At 33.8% G+C, this 19,779-nt stretch overlaps 1 protein-coding gene across 3 annotated transcripts in view; it reads right to left on the bottom strand.

Moving 5' to 3' along the window:
- LOC118197729 (cytochrome P450 3A8-like) overlaps positions 1-19,471 on the bottom strand; it is a 63,597-nt gene extending 44,126 nt beyond the window's left edge. Inside the window, exons 1-6 of one of the 3 annotated variants that reach the window (XM_085809648.1) lie at positions 19,296-19,471; positions 7,504-7,600; positions 7,367-7,419; positions 5,837-5,933; positions 1,017-1,148; positions 650-887 (exon numbers count right to left, since the gene is read on the bottom strand). In XM_085809648.1, the coding sequence (XP_085665774.1) occupies positions 650-887; positions 1,017-1,148; positions 5,837-5,933; positions 7,367-7,419; positions 7,504-7,600; positions 19,296-19,345 (667 nt within the window). In that variant the 5' untranslated portion in view covers positions 19,346-19,471. The remainder of the gene's footprint in view (positions 1-649; positions 888-1,016; positions 1,149-5,836; positions 5,934-7,366; positions 7,420-7,503; positions 7,601-19,295) is intronic. The other 2 variants (XM_035369267.2, XM_085809649.1) reach the window with 2 other exon arrangements.
- Between the last annotated feature and the right edge of the window lie 308 nt (positions 19,472-19,779).

Genomic DNA, 19,779 nt, shown 5'->3' with positions numbered 1-19,779 from the left:
TGGTGTGATGGTTAGCATATCCACCTAATAAAATGGGAGATCTCTGATTCTACTCTGAGTGAAGGCCAGCTTATTTTTTCCGATTCCTGTTCGGAAATACCTGATAAACTGTACAGAGTTGTTCTTCAAAAACTAAAAAATAATCATTCAAATTGATTCATCAGCAAAACTGATTGAAAATGAGGCTTAGGATAATCATTAAGATATTATATAAGATAATTAAGATATTAAATTTAATATTAAAAGGCCTAAGAATAAGGCTATTTCAAACGAGAGCTATAAGGTGACTATACATCTTGTGACATACTTATTATATCTATAAGGTGACTATACATGTCGCCTTCAGGATATAGTAGCATCACATTCACAGGAGACCAGCTCGAAATCGTTTATAAGCAACTATATTACTGAATATAGTGAGCATTTTCCTGTAATATATAAAATAAATATTGGTTTTACTTGGAAATTTAACTTCTAAAAGCGCAGTTTTAACGACTAAATTTCTGGAAAGCTACAACAGAAATAATGCTGTATGCTAGGCTTTCAGATTCCTGTCACAGCAATGTGTTTTAGTAGATTCTGTAAGAGAAGAAAACAGTCTCATTATTTACGAATCTCGAAAATCGGTTTTAGAATAATATTAACTTACGTCCAAGGAAAATGATTGGATCCTTATAACGACTTCTAAATAGTACCTGAACGGCTCGAAGAAGTTTCGATTTGAAATTCTTCTGAACATCCGTTCTAACTCCGAAAGCCGTCCGAGTTATGACATCCATTGTTAATCTCTGGTAGGTATCCAGGATATCAAATTCTTTATTAGCCTCCGCTCGTTCTCGAATTATTCCAAGCATAATTTCTATGGATGAATTCATGCTGCTTGCCATCTGCCCAAAAAGAACGAATAACATGAAGTCAGCTCCAAATTTATCACACCAAAATTATGTATAATCAAAAGCTTTAATTAGTTTTAATGTCCTGGCTTTTAAAATAAAGCAGAAATTATGCGAGCTCACCTGTTTCATTTTTGCTGTGGTAAAAGTTGGTGTCAGGACACTCCTCACCTCTTTCCACGGTTGTCCTGGTAACATGAGGATGCTTTGAAGTTCCTTTTCTTTCGGACTGTATTTTGCTAGTGGGTTGAATGGCTTCATAAAAAATAAAAAATGAGATGCATCATTAAAATGTTGTATTAAAATTTTATTCATTATTGCAGAGTATTAAACTGAATGACTGAATAATATTAAAAGGAAAATCTGCTCCAGAACCTTCAAAAATATTTTCTCTTATATAGTCAGAATTGTGATTAATAATGTGTACTCAGAAAAGAGAAGAGGTGTTTATAAAATATCTCCGAATAATATAGCATAGGAGTTCATTTCCTATAAAATTTCAAAAGAAAATTCCGAAAAATGAAAAAAGGCTTGAGTGATTTAAAATTCGGAAAGAAATAACACAGAAATTTACGGATTTCATTTACAAAGATTTACAAATTTACAAAGAAATTACACAGAAATTTACGGATTTTATATACAAGAAAATATTAAAGTTATGTTTGAGAACAACTCATGAATCCATTATAATAGCCAGATAATTAGAGTCCATTGTAATCAACTATTACAAAAGTAAAATATGTAAAACTTTCCGGTTTACAGATATTGGGATATTCCATATTCCAGAAAATACGTATAGAATGTATCCTCCCCCCCCAAAAAAAAAAAATGGGCGCAAAATTAATGCCTGCGGTTTTCATTTAGGACTTCGACCAAACAAGAAAAAGCAAATGCAGACGTTAACCAATTACAAGCTCCTTGGGTACTGAAAGCAGAATAGAAATGTTCAGTTTCAGAAATTCCCAATCTGACAAAACAGTAAAATTGAGTTGAAAGCTTTCCGAAGTAATGAATTTCCTAAATGCTCTTGAGCAACTTTTCCTTTTGTTATTTGTTCATCGTTATTATTTTAATCATAACAAAAGAACAATTTTCATTGCATTGTAAAATTCTTCTCAGATGTATTCTTTTCAGCCAAATTAGCTATTTATAACAGAACATCTGTCTTTCGTTGATCGGTAAAAATTAAGTAAATATAATGAATCCTTTCTAAGACGACCACTGAAACGATTTGTATCTTATGTTAAGGTGGATGCCTTAGCAAGGTCATGATCAATACTGACGTTATGTTTTCAATATTGATTGCTTTTAACACATACGGGACCACTCTCCTAAAAATAGGACGGCCCAATTAAATTTCGCTAAATGGAAAAGAAAAGTAAACAAATAGATAAACTATTGCTTAAGTCCCATGATATAAACATAAGTTTCATATGTAGGTTAAAAAAATGGCCTGTCATAATTAACGTCATTAAAATGACTCTTTAAAATGATTTATTTTTGAGCTGTTATTTAGGATTAAAATCTATAATTTTTCTAAATACATTTCTGCTAGTAGATTCATAGTATTATTTGTAGAAAAAATATGCATGAAATATTATCTGTATTTTGTTTGTATTTTATAGGTGTTCTGTATAAACACGACAATGGTCCGATCCCCAATTTTTTTTCTCTCATCACTCCCTCCATTCATAAGTTGCATTCCTTCAAACCAATTTTGATCAATAACTATTCATACAATGACAATGACATTAGAGCGACATATGGAAGGATTAGGGAATAAATTAGTATTCTGGAATTTTCTGTGGTTTTTTTTTTGTATCACTTTACAAAAGTAAAATGTGACGCAGCCTCTTAAATAGAGTTTTCTCAGTAAAAGAACGTTCATCCATGTGACGTTTCCTTGGCAATACTAGAAGCAAGTGCTACTTTTGTATAAAACAGATAACATTTCGAACAGAAATAAGCCCGGAAAATTTCCTTTTGACCATGAATCCAAGTGGTTCCTTTGTTGGCATTCAAACATGGATCTTATATGAAAGGTCCTCTTATAAGGTCCACGCATTCAAAACTGTGACAACAGAGGAAACCTTTCTATAGAACTGCAGATGCGCTTGTTCTTTTAAGAGAAAATAATACCCAATATTTCTTTTTTATAATGTTGATCAGTTACTTTCCTGTGTATTATTTGAGTGAAAATTTTGTCTTTGAAAGATAAATATTTGTAAAATGGCAAGAAAATTTCTAATAGTTCAAAGGCTCTTGAATATATGAATTCTCTTTCTGATGAAGAAATTGATGAGCTTGATATTGTTATTATCCCCCTGAACTTGATTAAGTTAGTGATGAGGAACAGATAGATGATTCTGTCACAATCTGTAACATATCAGTACCATGTGGCGAATCTGAAACAGAAGATACAGTACGAAGTATAGAAATTTTATCAAAACCCTCTGCAGAACCTAGTTTTGAAGTAAAAGTTCCAAAGTGGAAAAAATTTGAATCACAGTTCATGATTTCACCAAACTGTATTCCTTTTCAAGACCGTCAATATATTGTATAACTGTGGTTTGGGGAAAAATAGCAATTGAATTTTTCACATAATGGCTGAAGACATAATATCGCATACAGTTTTAGAGAATAATCAGTATGCAAAACAAGCAAATGATCATTCTTTTAGTGTCACTGAAAGTGAATTCAAGCATTTCCTAGGTGTCTTGTTTTACAGTGGATATCATATTTTACCACGTGAAAAAATGTATTGAGAAAATGCCTCCCGACACAGGTACAACTTTAATGATTGAGGCTATGACCACGAATTAATAAAGTGATATCAAGTTTTAGAATATGCAAACTGTTCAGTGAAAAGTATAGCATTTAATTTCGTACAAAATGAAATGTTGCTCAAAAATGTATTCTTTTCCCATACTTAGGACTCTGAAATATTGCAGAAAAAGAAGTTATGTACATTTATATGTATATCTAAGACGTAATTACAAAATATTTACGTCCGATCGTGTCAAATCCCATTGATCTTAATGGTAAAACATTCAATGTTTTGGTCACCGGGAAGAGATCACCAGTGCTTCGAAGCAGCCTTGGGGGAAACCGGTTAGGGCCTCTCCTTACTTCCTACCTCCATGCCAAAACTATAGCCCCCTTGGCGATATTTTGCTAATTTAGCGAGATAACCATTTACTCAATGTTAAATAGAGTTGCCGTATTCTTATTTTTCCGGTAAAGCTTCGCTTCTTTAGATTTTCATATTATATTATACGAAAGATACTACAGTTTTACATATAATTTCACTAAAATTATTTACATTTGCACAAACTATGTAAAAATATTATTCCATATCAAGGGGCTCAAGTAAAGTGCACGGAACCTCTTTCTCAGTGTGTGGTGGAAAACTTACTTTCGATAACGGAAAACCCGAAATTTCACAGGATATACTTGGAAAATTTTTTCACAGCTCATGGGTTACTTGTTCGTTTGAAAGAAAAATAATTGTTTGCAGCTGCAACTGTACGAAATAATAGAGCGGCAAAATGCTCACTTGTGCCTTCGAAAACATTGAGTATAATCGAGAGAGGGTGTTTTGATGCATTGTTTTATGAAGCAAACAAAATCGTACAGTATGACTGAATGATAATCGAGTAGTGTCGTTGCTGACAAATTTCGTTGAAGCGAAAGGAGAAAACAAAGTGGAGCACAGAAGTGAGAGAAAGGAACATCACACGTGACATCAAAAATGTTCAATATGCTGTCCTTCGCCTTCTAGTACAAGCTACAGCTTCAAAATAGCTTTCCACACAACAGACCTGAGCATTTCTCTAGAGAGGCTGCGTATGTGATGCATGTTACTAATTGTCAGTTTCGTTAAATTTCTAAATTCTCCATCAAATTAAAATTCATTTAGATCTCTCCAAACGCACGATTTCAGGGTTGGTGAATGTGCTAGCCATGTTACAGAAAAATGGGGTCTGATTATTATTTCATTTCCAAAATAAATGTTAATTATCGGCTACTCCGAGGTTATAGCATACGGTAGATCTCCATTTCACAAGAAAATAGTGATATCGAGACACTGGCGCTTTTGCAGTGTCTGTGTAATGTGATTTATAAAGCATATTCATATCGATGGCCTTTGACAGAGCAGGTAATGGAAGCCTTTCGTACCGACAACATCAAAAATAACCGGAAATAAATGCTGCTGTAATTTTTGGGGAATAAAGAGGCACTTGACATAATGCATTTGGGAGCAATAATAATATCATGAAGATGGAATGGTCGTGCCTTATTTAGTACAGAGGTAAGTTAAGTGAACCATTCAACTTCGAATCAAAAAGGGTACGTGGACAGTTTTTCTTCTGAGTCTTGTATATATTTATATACATATATTTTATCATTTTGTTTTATTTTAAAATATTTTACTGCGCAATTCATTTTAACTCATGGCCTATGGGTTTCTCATGACGCAACTTCATGTTTATTTGTCCTCGATTTCTTTTCATTATTAGCATTCTGAAGCCTTATAAGTTGTTAGGTTATTTGGATAACTAATGATCATTAACTACTCGTAAATATTTATTATGGACCATGGCGCATATTTACAACACACATGAATAAGAATAAGTCTATGCAGGGTACCGTCGAGGATCGAACGCTGACAAAATTAGCAGCATTAGATAATTTTCAGAGTTCCACCATGCACAGGCAATAAATATTAAGAAGTACGATAAACTTCAAATGGTATGACATCTTCTTTCTACCATCTTTAAAGTTCGAGGGTATAATTGGGTAATTTGCTTGTAAATGTGTTTAAACATAGTGACCATCATCTGAAATTTCTGGTATCATAAGTAAAACGTTAAAAAATGTAACAACGATGTTAATATTTCTGATTTAAAACTATCATCCAAAATAAAATAGTATAATTTTACCTCTCGATTTATAAACTTCGGAAAATCTTTGATAAATATCTTTTTCAAAAGCTGAGGATCAGTCACTAATAATGCTGGTGTCATGCCATAATAGTAGCTGTAAGAAATATTCGTAAAATTAACATTTAGTACAAGTGAATGAAAGAAGAGATAAAAGAAATATTGTTGAGAAATTTCAGGTATGTAAGATAAAAAATATGAAAGCAAACTTCAAACAAATTAATCACGCTATCCTACGTAACGCTTAATGCAGATACCTCTTGCCCAGTCACTAAATAATTGTAAACCAAAACTTTTTTAACTCGAACTGAAACTTTTGACTCCTTCCCTTCTTCCTCTGAATTTCCGACACTTTCACTTATTGCTCCTGGCAACGCGCTTTTCGGCTACTTTCTTTGCTCACGGAGTATGTGCTGAGCTGACAAGCATAAGACGCCCGTCCGGATGTGAACTAAATATTGCGAATCCAGAATTGCTTTCCTCAATAATAAAATTGCCTTGAATCCGGCCATGTCTGCCTTGCCAAGTTTCTTCACTACGCATCTATTATGTCACTACTAAGTTCGAAATCATTCATATCATGTCATCGAACCGCAGACTTATTACACACACACACATATATATAGATAATTAGAATACCAATATGAATACATACAATTCCACGGAAATATCCACAAAGCCATGATGGCATTTTCCTGGAACTTTATACTCTTCCACTTCTACTTTTACTATGACTACGGACTCATTTAGTGATTCAAACACGAAGGCATATTATTGTCTAACGTAATCCCCGTCGAATAATCGTAGCATTCCTATGCAAGGTGACTAAGCAACAATAACCTACCCTGTTCTTGAAACTCTTCAGTGACAAAGAATAAATTTACGTCTGTCGGTCCTACCCTGAGCTTCTTCCACCGAACAGGTATCATTCCGCATGGATTTCTAGGACGGAAGCCTGCTCCGTGGCGTACAGTACCTCCAGTTAGTTTTAGAACTAAATATTTACAACACGATATAGTGAAGCTGCTGAAAGATGATTAGTAATAACGCTTACTAAGATATTCCAACTTATTTTCTTTAAAATATAATTTACTTAAAGTTGAAAACTGGTTACAAAAATAATTCTTTTGCTTTTTAGATGACCTTCATATATTCAGTAATTATGCATTAAAGTTTTTAATGAATAAATACTGTATGTGAGGATATGATATATCAATTTAAAAAAGTGGAAATGGAAGACTTACTTGATTGGTTTGTTGGGTTATGGCAAAGCACTCGAGAGCTATCTGATTAAGAACAGGGATGCCTTCGTGGAGGACTTTCTGAGAGAAACTGGCTTGTATACACGTTGCACATGGGGAAAACCACGAAACTGCTCATACAGCCACCCCGTTTGCAGGATTCGAACCTCGGACCGAACTACCAGTGTTCAGCGACTTTACCGCTGTGGGCCGAGCCCTACTTGAATATCTTTGGAAAAATATAAAAATCGAAGTAAAACAAAAAAAAAAATCTTCATAGAATACCTACCCTAAAACTCTCCCATATTTTTTGACCCATTCTTCATGACATTTGATAGGACCCTGAAACACAGAGCCAGAAAGAAAGTATAAAGATTTCATTTTAAAACTGTTTATAAACCGTTTTCTAATAAATAATTTTCTTACTTTCTCGTACAACTCGAGAAGATTTCCAAACAATAAATTTGGTTTAGGTCCTGGGATGCCGAGCTTTTTAAATGTCGAAATATGCTGCTTCCTCCATCTGCAATGGAAAGTATTTTTAAAATTCTGTCCGGAGGTTTTGTTGTTCAATATACAATAAGACCTTACATCCTTCTATGAGATTAATAATATTTTCTGTCCTGTCAAACCATTTCACGGTATTTTTTTGTAGTTGTTTTAATTACGTTTTTAACAAGTTCCAAACTTCTTTTCGAAGTCATTTTTTCCAACTATAATTTTATTAGCTTTAAAAATTCTACTTTTATATCATTATGAGTTGTTAATTATATGTTTCAAAGGCAATGTATGTTTAAGCATGTCAAATGAAATTTCGTTTTTAACGTAATCTTTGACATTTTGCTTTAAAAATAATAAATTCTAGTCCAGTTAACTGCATTTAGAGCAGGAGGCACCTGCTTGAAATTTTGTAGACCATTTGTTTTTTAATAGGATTATAATATACAGAGAATCGTGATTATAAAAGGAATCTTTCCGAGAAATGAATTTCTCTCAGCACTAGTTTTAACCAGAAGTCGAAACAGTCCTGCTCAGCGATCTCTTACGCTTACATGTTGTGTGCCGTTGTAGTGGCTTATCTCACTTGTCTGATCGTAACATCAGAACAAGCCCCCGAAATTCCTCGTAGAAAGGAGTGCAAGATTGCGCCGCTCGTTGGCAAGAGCCTTGAGAATCATGCAAGTGACAGTATGACTTTGCTCAGTTCCACCCCACCCCCAATTTTAACGGAGAGCACTCCGGGAGGGGGGACAGGTCCGAGAGTACACTACCCTTCTTCCACTACCAGTCAACCTTTCGAGAGGACTTTCGGCTCGCCGCATATTTATAGTACGCCTAATGCCGCACAGATACAATACATTTACAAATATCCATGTCTTCTCCGGAATTCGAACTCGTGACCTTGGGTACAGTATTCAAAGTCACTAACCACTATCCCAGTTGATGGCATATTTTAATGTGTTATAGGTATATCTATTTAGTGTGTTATAGGTATATTTATTTAATGTGTTAAGTGTAAATCTATTTAATGTGTTACGTGGGCGTTAATGTGCTGAGTGTATATCTGTTTAATGTGTTAAGTGTATATATATTTAATGGCTATGTGTATTAATGTTATCTATCAAAACGTACAGTATTTTAATAACGATTTCCATAGGTATTCTTTAATTTATACTCTTGAAGAAAAAAGTTTTCGAAGTGTAGGGACTATAAGAGAGCAAAAACTGAAAGTGCGGTATAAAACGAGCTGAAGTGAAATCGAAAAATACTTCAAGCCTCATATAATTTTAGATTTAATGGAGAAATAAAATAGCGTTAATGGAATGGAAAGACAATTGTGTAGCTCTTGAAAATGATATTTTCCAGTACTGTTTGTATCTTGAAGGTTCAAAAAGAGGAAGACAAGAGAGGAGGGGGGAAATTATAACTCCGCAACGATGCATTTTAAATCAATAGTTTGGCTTAGACCACTAGGAGGACCACCCTTAGAAAAGCATGGTACTGCACTCAGAAAAGTAAAATATGAATCATTGATATGGCAATAAAAATAAAACTGTTATATATAGTACAGAGTTCTCAAACGAGGATGGATTTCATAATTTTGAGGACAGGATTTGTTAAACCTCAGACTTTTTATATCTTCAGTAAACTCAAGATATAATAAAAAAGACTTTACAGAGACTAGTTACAATGAGATTGAAATCACGTGTCTTAAAAAGGTGCGAAAGCTAAAGCGCTAACGTCATGGATGCGTATCGAAACCAGTAAAAGCGTTTCCTTGTTTATTATTAAATATAACAATAATAATTTGCCTATTAATAAACAACGAGATAACATATATTTATTAAATATAATGGCCATTTAATCTATATGTACTTCTGTATCTTGGTAAATAAAACATTTTCGCTCATTTGAAATGTACTAGTTACATCACAAAATCTAAAGAGGGAAAATTATATTCTAACGTATGGCGAAGTGGAAGGAATAGAGCAAAAAGAATTTAAAACTAGATGGATACAGAATTAAATTCCTGTGTTTAATATAATTCAAATAAAGGATTTCTGAACCTATTCCAATGACATATTTCAAATAGGATAAATAGGCAAAGTTGAGAAGGGACATCCTGTATAACCTCCTATCGACTTTATAATGCAGTGTTGGTGATGGTATTCCTTATGAAGGAACATATCATGCAATCGGACAGCCAAACAAACAAAGAGATTGTCAACTGGCATGTTATAAATAAAGTATTCATCATGAAGCATTTATCATGATATCAATGCCTTTAAAGAGTAGACACTTTGTTTTATTTGACTTACTTACCATCAAAAGCTAATTCACAAGTATGAGTAATCCGAAATGTGAAATTTTCTGGAATTCTCTTTTAAAGAAATTAAAGTTGCTTTAGTAAACAAGTTAAAATTTTAACTGTCATTAACAGATTTGGTCTTAAGCTCTTTTATTGTCGATTATTTTGATTCCTGTAAGTATGTTACATTTTTGTCAGCTTGAAAGCATATGCGAAGAACCCCATCGCTAATCGGGAAATGACACAACTTTCATCTTTTTAAACAAAGATATTGGCTAAATTGAAACGCATAATGATGATAACGGTATCATAAAAACTGCATATTGCATTCGAATGACAGTAGGGGTTAAGCATGAGTTACCTGTGCTTGGAGATTCAAGCACATATGTGAGACAATAACCTTAGCGAACATGTATAATGACAATTAGAAAGCATGTGTGATTCGACAGTAAAATATGCTTAATAATTCAAAATACCATTCCAATTTATTTAACTTTGAACAGTCAGCAGGAGTTTTCAATAAAAGGAAACTGAAGAAATCCACAATGCTTTCGCCGAAATTCGAATACCGGACCTCCTGATTACGTGTCAGATGTACTTCCAATTGCACCGCGAAGGCACGCGGAAAGGAGGGAGAAAATACCTGATAACAGGGGGAAAATATATATATATATATATATATATGAGGCTAAAAAAGAAAAATGTGGCTTGGAATTGTTTCAGTTGACAAGTACAGGAAATAAAACTTTCGTGTCTCAGAAGCAGCCAATTAAAAATTAAAATGAGAACATGTATTATCTAGTTTCGAAGACAGCCGTTTAGAAAAACAAGATAATACTGCTGATAAGAATTCTTATCAAGATTCAGGAATAATCATTAAAGCATAAAATAAAGCAATTTAATGCTTGCGGCACACAGCAGTGAGTCCGTGAAGTAAAAAAATGCTCAGAATATTAAGAAAGAAAAAGTTTTTAGAAGTGAATGAATTACTATAGCCAAAACTTTAAGCATTTAAAAGTTAAAATATTTAGTTAAACATTTTAGTTAAAAAAATTATAATAAAAACTAGAATTCAGTTCGTTATTTTGCTGTTTAATTAATCTGCTGTTTATTCAATATTGTTTACCTTTTATGATACCTTTTAACACCTTAATAAAGTGGCAAATTCAAATAATTGCAATACGAAGCGTGCAAATCCCTCAAAAAATCGAAATCAGTTTTTCAAAATGAGAGCTATCTCAAAGAATGTAGTAATTAACTCTGGCTGACGGAATTCCATTCCCATAGGTTCAGGTTCGAGTCTCGGATAAAGTATGAGTGTTTGCGTCTAGGCCGTCTTCGCAGCATCGGGGTACTTAAATTATGTTAAACTGAAAATCTTCTGGATATACTGATGATAGTAAAATTAAAATACACGACATTTCCCGAGGTCGCTCACTTTGTGAACAAAGATTCACTTCACAGCCCTTTCAACATGCTCATCTCAACGTAGGCAATAACATAGCATGCTGACAGCTCAATTGGGCATTTTTACCGATGATTCCGAAGGACAGTGGCACAAATAGTCATTTTATCACAGTTACTGCATACTTCATATAACAATGGAAAAGCAGGTTCCTCAACTCAGTCTTTAAAGGCAGAACTTATAGCCCTGAAGACAGACAACAATAAGCTATATCGTTGTTAAGGCATGTTTTCCTATATTCCGGATCAGCTTCCAGCTTAGCAGCAGTGGCAGCACTACAGAAATCTGAGAGTTTTACAAAATTAATAGGTGCCAGCAATTCCAAAGCACGTATGTCCATGCCTGTCGTTGGCACCGGACTATGCAGACTATCATGGGCAATGAAAATGCCAACATCTTAGCCAAACTGTCTGTTAATTATAAAAATAACAACATACATAATATTAAAACATTGTTTCTCATTTCTAAGCTAAATTTAGGCTAAAACAATTAGAATAGCCGTCCAACTCAGATAGCGGTTACGACGCTGACTGCCATATAAGGGCCCGAGTTGGAATCCCGGAGAAGGCATGGATTTTGTAAATGTATAGTGTCTCTGTAGCATGGGGTACTCTAAATATGCGGTGAACTGAATGTCCTCTCGAGAGGTTGATGGTAGGGGAAGAGGAGAGGGAGATCATGGGATTTGTGCCCCCTGGATGCTATCTTTATGCATATGCTCGATTTGAAAAGCTCCAGACCTAGCCTTAACGGAAAGTTTGGCAAGGCCAACTACCCCGAGCGGAAAAGAGAGGGGAATCTGGCAACCAACGGAGGAAGAGAAGCTTGGGCGATGGAGTAGCAGCGTGCAGGGGGTTGTGATACGTGAAACGTTTTTGAACTGAAATGTAGCCGTTATATTCCATTGTTCTTCTTGAATGGGCGGTTTAACAGAACGCTGATATTAAGAACGTAGAAGTGCTTCATGTGACCCTGAAATAATGTTATATTGAGTAAAAAGTGTAAATATATTTTTTGGTTACCTTGGAATGGAAGCGTAGTTTCTTTCTTCGTGCCGAGAACATAGTATATCGTATGTGGATATGTGAAGAATCCGCAATGTTCAGAGATGTGTAGATGACGGGTAACTTATAATATCCATCAAAATTGGGGATGGAACTGAGTAAAGTCGTGCTGTCACCTGCTTGGTGCTGAAGGCTCTTGCCAACGACAGGAGCAATCTTGCACTCCCAGCCACGATGAATTTTGTGGGCTTCCTCTGATGTTACTCTCAGACAATTGAGATAAATCACAACAGCAATAAGTGTACGCAAAACTATGAAATGGAAGGGATACTAGGTTGGTTACAAAGGATACCGGCAGAAAGTGTCTTCTCATCCCGAAAGTTAGAACCGACCTAAAATTCATTAACTCCTCTAACTCAGTCATTGACCAAAGGCTTAATTTCTAAAATCAGAAGTGCCAGAATCTAAGCAGGCCATTGGGAAAGCTTAATAACTGAAAAAAATTATAAGCAATAATCGAATTAAATGAAATGTGAAGAAATAAATTAAAAAAAAAATATAAACTGAAATTAAATTAACGACAAATTAAGATTTTACTTAATGACTCAGAAATACCGGAGCTGAGTTACCGCTGAATGTAAATCATGCATAGGTTATTCTTTTAGATTTCTTCACCAAATGTCTTTATCCCTTTTACAAATAAATGCTAACGAAATCAATGAATGGAAATCGCGGCATATGCACAGCAAATACCCTAGTATTATAACCTTCTTATTACCGAAAGGGGTCAAAATAATATTAAAATGTTCATTTTGTTTTTAAACAGTTCATTTTATTATTCCGTAAAGGAATTAACTATATTAAAAATATGCGGTCTGTAGCAAAAATTAATAGAGCGGCCGAAAAAAAACCTCTTTTCCTTCTTTCATCTTGCGCGTTTGGAGGCATATTTGAAGTTTGTTTATCGAACTGAGATCAACACGGAGAGAGAAGGCGGAGCATTTGTCCTATCTCTAGCAGCGAATGTAGAGGTGTGTTGAGCTACAAACAATGAAAGGTTTCACTGGGTTTTGAAAAAAGTGGCCGTTGTGAATATGCTTTCATTATAATAATAGTTCTTAGGCAAAAACTTCCTGTTTAGTTAACACTGGATTTATCCTGCGAAACGGCAATACCACAAAGAATTTCAAGTTTTAAAAAATTATGGCTAATAGCTTTCAAATGGCTGGCTCTTACTTTGTCTACTACTACTACGTCGCAAAAGTATTCCAAAAGCTAGTTGCTATTTTGTCTATTATATCTAAAATACATCAATATGCACATATATATAAACTGTTGATATTCTTTGCCATTTAGCATTAATGTAGTACAAAAGTGTTTATGTCTGATAGAAATGAAATGTGTCTTTGAGCATGAACATTTTTTCTCCTGTATCCAATACCGGATTAAGATTTTTAGAGGCCTTAAGCATTTAAAAGATTTTATGCCCTTCCCATGGACCATTTATACTAGTTTTTTTCCCCCCATTTTCTTTCTCTCTGTCTTTGTTTAAGTGCACCATGAATTCCATACTAAAACCAGAAATGGGAAATTTTTGTGATGGCCTCCTTCTTGAGTTACCTAAGTACCTTTTTGTGATGCCGCCTTCCCTTGATGCCCTAAATACGCACTTATTTAGTTTAATGATTAATCCAGCTCCGGCTGTACTCAAAATAAATTTCCTGTGAAACGGAAAGAAAATTTGTGATATACAAACTCGAAAAGGCGTAATGGTAAATTCAAATCAAAATAAAGGGCAAAACTTAGAAAATGTTTATGAAACAAATAAGCAACTATTTGTACACCAATTATCTTGCTTATTATGGGCTAGCTCTGCTGATTTGCAGGTTCGGACATTTGTCAAGTAATTTCTTGTGGACTTATGACATTAACTCTTCTGTTCCCGCTAAGTAAGACGGTCCATTAAATTCTTTTGACACACTTGAATATATTGTAAATACTGTAGTATGTGATAATGCATTTACTTATAAAATTAAATAATTATGGTTTAATTTTGGAGTTTCTGGGAAACTAAGATATTACCAAGTCACATCTTAAACAAGTTTGAATTTTTAAAGCTCCGAAGGGGAAAAAAATTGATGCTAGTTGATCGATGCTTAAAATTAGCGTTCATATTATGTATTCTTCAGTGATAATTCTTTTGATTAAAACATCGATAGTTTGATGATATTGCATGGATTAACAGTTGAGAAGTTCGAAGTCCATATAATGTTGCTCTCAAAACAAGCTTTTGATTTTTTTAAACCAAGGTCCAGTTTGTTTGAGAGAAACTATTCAAAAAAACTAGTTTTAAAGAAACAACGTAAAAAGTTATGTACTATAAAAATTTGGTTCTGAAAGCAATTTTTCATTTATTTTCTTCCAATTTATTTATTTATTTTACAAATTTATTTATGATTAATAATTGATAATTATCATAAAAACGCTCACGACTTAAAACACTGACATACATAATAACGAATAAACGATGGCTTATTGCAATTTAAATTTCTTTTCGAAACTTTTCTCTTTAAAATTTCATGGGAAAAGAGAAATTTCCGTTCATGAAAATCTCTTCCGTATATTGTTCGTAAAATTAAGAGAAAACCCAATTTCCTTCATTGTACCTTTGTGTTTCACAAACATGTTATGAATGAAGATTTAAACTCTAGTAAACTATCATTTATTCAGGGTCTCTTTTTCAGAGTTATATTTGAATACTTTTATGATAAATCAGCTTTGAGTTAGGACAAAATAAATGACAAGTGGCGTTTTGCACGAAATTCTTGAAATATATACTATTTTTGCGTATTTTTTTTAAAAAATTTTTCGTGAATAAATTTTCTTTCAAATAAAATAACATTAAAAAAAATTGTAATATAGGAAGAAATAAAGAAAAGCCCGCTGGCTGCAACATGATTGGAACTTAAGGCTTTACTTAAAGCTCCATGAAACATCGTCCCGGCTGTCGACGCTAGATCAAACGAAACAGATTTTATAAATACTATAATACGAATGCTTCTTAAAATTTAGACGGTTGATTTCTCTGGCTTAATTTTGAGCACTGAGCGCTCTTTATTTTTCTCCGTTCACTTTGAAACACCGTCTAGAACAAACGGCGCTTATTAACAGGGAGCTACAGAAGCTTTCCACAAGGAAAAAAAAAAGTATTTCGGTGGTCCATAATAGGGACTAAGGAGTACATGATAAAATATTATTAATAAAATAATTTAATAATAATAATAAGGTAAACTAAGACCATAGAAATTCCAGAAATTCGCGGTTAGAAGATACTCGTATTTTCTGGAATCTAAAATACTACATGTCAGTGTTTTCCCATTACATTAGTCGTGTAATACAGCTGTTAAAAAAATCGTAATCAACTTGATATAGTAGAAAGAGATGATCTTTGTCTGACTCTCCCCAAATATGAACCACATGTTTATATGCTGAACACCAACTACGAAGACTTCATTAGTAGGGCTCACCTTTTTAATGGAATCTTATTTAATAACCTTAGATATACATTTGTATATGTTGTTTGAAATAGTGCATTTAATTTTTAACTGTTTTTGCAAGTAAAAATATGTTTTAATTTTATGAATTAAAATTTTCAGCATTTATAGTTTGCATTTTTTATATTACATTCGAACTGTTTATTATTAACTTTTAGTATCCTACTAATAAATATTTCATTTAGGTATATTACGTATGCGTATACTGGGGTCCTCGTACTTGAAGGAAGGACTCATGGGTCCACAAGCAAAAAACGTTTGGGGACCCTTGGTTTAGAAGAATTTATCTAGATAAGCTGTCTAGAAGCTGTCTAAGTCCTCCAGAAGTTGGAAGAAATTCGGTAAGACCCATGCCATGTGCTTCACCTGTCAGTTTGTTTTGCTTTCCAATGTTCTTTACTCGTACATTGCCATTGGCATCGGCTTTTTTGATACATTTTATTTCCTTACATATTTTGAGACTACACTTTTTTTTAGCTCCACTTCGGTAAATAAATAAACTTTTCGTCACAATTTTTTTTACCCTTAACTTGTTTTGTTTTAACAAATAAAGTAACTTATTGTTGAAATTAATTATTTTAATAACAATTAATTTTATTGGTGAAATGAATTATTTTAATAACAATTGATTTCACTCGAATGGCTGCTTATTTATTTCGAAACCTGATCATATTTTTGGTTTTGAATTGTTTTAATAATCAAACTGACTAATAATAACTAATCAATTTAATAATAACTGACACATAAGAAAAGCTTAATCAGGCAGTTGCCTTTTTGTACTTCAATGAATTATAATTTTTCTTATTAGGAGTGAGTTCTCCTTATGTACTTTCTTAGCTGTCTGCCTATGCATTTTCAATCACTTATGACTTTTGTTTCTCATGAACCTGAAATATTGGGTGTTGTTTGGTTATTCTATTGGCTACGTTAGCCTAATTTTCTTTGTGTTTAATATTTTATAGACACATAATATAAACACAAGTATTTTATTCAGTTTCCTCATTTTTTATATGAAAACGCGCCTTATGTAAATAAATAAATACCTTTATAATATTATCTCTAAAATTTTCTGTTTGATTCTTTAGTTTTAAAACTGTGTTAGAGTGCGTATTTTGGTAAAAGTGTATTTTAGGGTTTTAGGTAACTTGGCGATTTTTGACGGTACATGGATACCGAGTTTGTGCAATTCTTTGACTTGTTATTTTGACTTTGTGTAGCGGCGATTTTTGCCGGCAAAAATCGCTACACAAAAGCCAAAATAACAAGACAAAAAATTGCAAAAATTCGGTATCCATGTACACATCGACCTATTTTTACTTAAAAAAAAATCCCAGAATTGCATAAAAATGGTATTCTGAACTCCCTTTATCCATGTACACGTCAACGTATTTTCACTTAGAAAAACACCAGAAAATTGCACAAACTATACCTTACGCACTCCCTTAAGTTTTTTCATGTACTCATCGATATATTTTCACTTAAAAAGTCAAAGGAGCACCCAATTCTACAGTAGAAGCAAACAAAAATACATAATCTCAATAAACTACATTTTTACCCAAACAATAAAATAACATAAAAAAGGAAAAACCTGTTATGTATTTTAGCACCACACAAAGCAAATATCCACTTACCTTATTTAGAAATCCGTTCATCTTCGTTCTGTGGCATACAAAATTCCTTAACAGCATCCAAAAACTTCCTAAAATTATCTGAACTACATCCGCATATCGGCGTCGCCACATAAATTCACAAAAATAAGAGTCAAAAACTTAGTTCCGGAATGTCCGGAAAATGTCTACTAAGTAAACCTTCATTTACACACCAGTCAATTAATGCACTTTTCCCCTTTCGTTCCAATTCGTACAGAAACTTCAAATTAATTCTACTACATTCAGCCAATGTACCATCTAAACAATGAAACAAGCAATCTACTTCCAAGCAACACACACCACAAAAGCCTTTGCAAAACATCCCATGATTCGAAATTTCCCGGAATAATGCACGCGATTACGTCATAATAGGGTTTCCATAACATTCAACTACTCAGCTTACTATAAATGATACAACTTGACGATAAACGAAACAAGAACTTGGCGATGAATGAAACAACAACTTCGCGATAATACTAGAGGTACCTTAAAGTCAACTCTAACCCGTATTTTGTTTTAAAAGAGTTATTAATTTTTTTAACATAATGGTTGCTTTCATCATTAAAGTTTTCATCATTAAAGTCATTTTCGTAGAAAAGGCTCTATTTTAGATGCATTATAAACATCTGCAAATTGTACCGTTATTCTTTTAATCTTTTTTTAATGGCTGGACGCTTTATTTAATAGCCATTAGCGTTGCGCCACTACAAAAGCCGTAAGTGGTGGCCATTTCATTGTGGAGGCGCCTAATATGTGGCCTCCGTTGCCTCCTAATGAAAGGACGGTGGTGGTGGTGTGGTGGTGTATTTAATTATGGCAAAGCACACGAGGGCTATCTGCTTAAGGGGAGGGATGCCTTTGTGGAGGACTTTCTAAGGGAAACTGGCTCGTATACACGTTACACATGGGGAAAACCACGAAAACACCCAATGCAGCCAGCTCGTTCGCGGGATTCGAACCTCGAACCGAACTACCAGTGTTCAGTGACTTTACCGCTCGGCCGCTGGTGGGCCTAATGAAAGGACGGACAGTTACAAACATGGCTTCTCCGGGATTCGAAACCGAGCCCATCGCTAGTTAGTCAGGGTCACTAACCACTATACCGGCTGGGCGGCCATTATACCGCTATATAAAGGCAAAAAGTAAATTAGCTGTATATTGCGCGTCCAGAATTTGCGTAAGTAGATGTGGCCGGTAGCTGATTTTGGTACCCATTAAGAACTCCAAAATCTTCATACCTTATGGACAGTTATTATCGCTCTATCAGCTATCATCTGATATAGTACATTGACATTTAGTGGATGTTCATAATACCTACTTGCCATATCTAAGGGCGCTTCAATGTGTTCAGTAAAGGCATTTAGATAATGATAACTGTTTGTGCGGGAGGCAAAAAACGGGAGGTATATTATTTGGAATATAAATTTAAAAAAGAACAAAAAGCAGATCTGTTATTATTTTTGAATTTGTATTATTCTCAGTAAATAATTAAATTCATATAAATATATTTACAGATTATGCTTACATTTTCAATGTATCAAATTTATTTTACAAGAAATATTGTGGAATTTTATGTTCTATTTCTATGTAGCTTATACGGTTTTAATGATATCACAGTTTCAGTTCCCTAAGGCTGCAGAAAAAGTGTCTGAAATTTTAATAACGTTTTTTTTGGGGATACGTATTTGAGAACCCTGTAAAAAAATAGATAAAAAAGGGGGGGAATGAAATACTTACATTAACCAAAGTATCACAATAACACACAGCAAGGCGATCCAGACACTCATGTTGGAAAGAATAAAGCACTCACATTAACCAAATTATAAGAATAGCACAGAGTAATGCGATCCAGTAATTCATGGTGATCCTTCAGTGACTAAGCATTACTGAACACGAGTAAGCGCTACCACTTTAAAGATAAACACTGAATAATAACAGCGTTCATTATTTGCCTTGATAAATATCCACAATGCTTATCAGTCTGCCCGTCATTTTTATCTCGTCGAGTTTTATCTTTAATTTATCTAAAAAAAAAAAAGAGGTCAAATAGTCATTGAGTCAAAAGCCAAAGATTTAGTATCTGTTTTAAAGTTAACAGAAGAAAATAGAGTCGTTTAATTGAAATCTAGGCGTTGATCCATGATTGGCGCACCAATTAATTCATAAATTAGATAGATCTTTTTGCCTTTGGTAATGAGATAAAGCGGAACAGAAAATAAAA

The sequence above is a fragment of the Stegodyphus dumicola genome, chromosome X2 (assembly GCF_044657685.1).
Source record: "Stegodyphus dumicola isolate Sdum_Otavi_A_Nest chromosome X2, ASM4465768v1".
Classification (NCBI taxonomy): domain Eukaryota; kingdom Metazoa; phylum Arthropoda; class Arachnida; order Araneae; family Eresidae; genus Stegodyphus; species Stegodyphus dumicola.
Note: the sequence above shows the minus strand (reverse complement) of the source record. Positions and strands in the feature narration are given on the sequence as shown.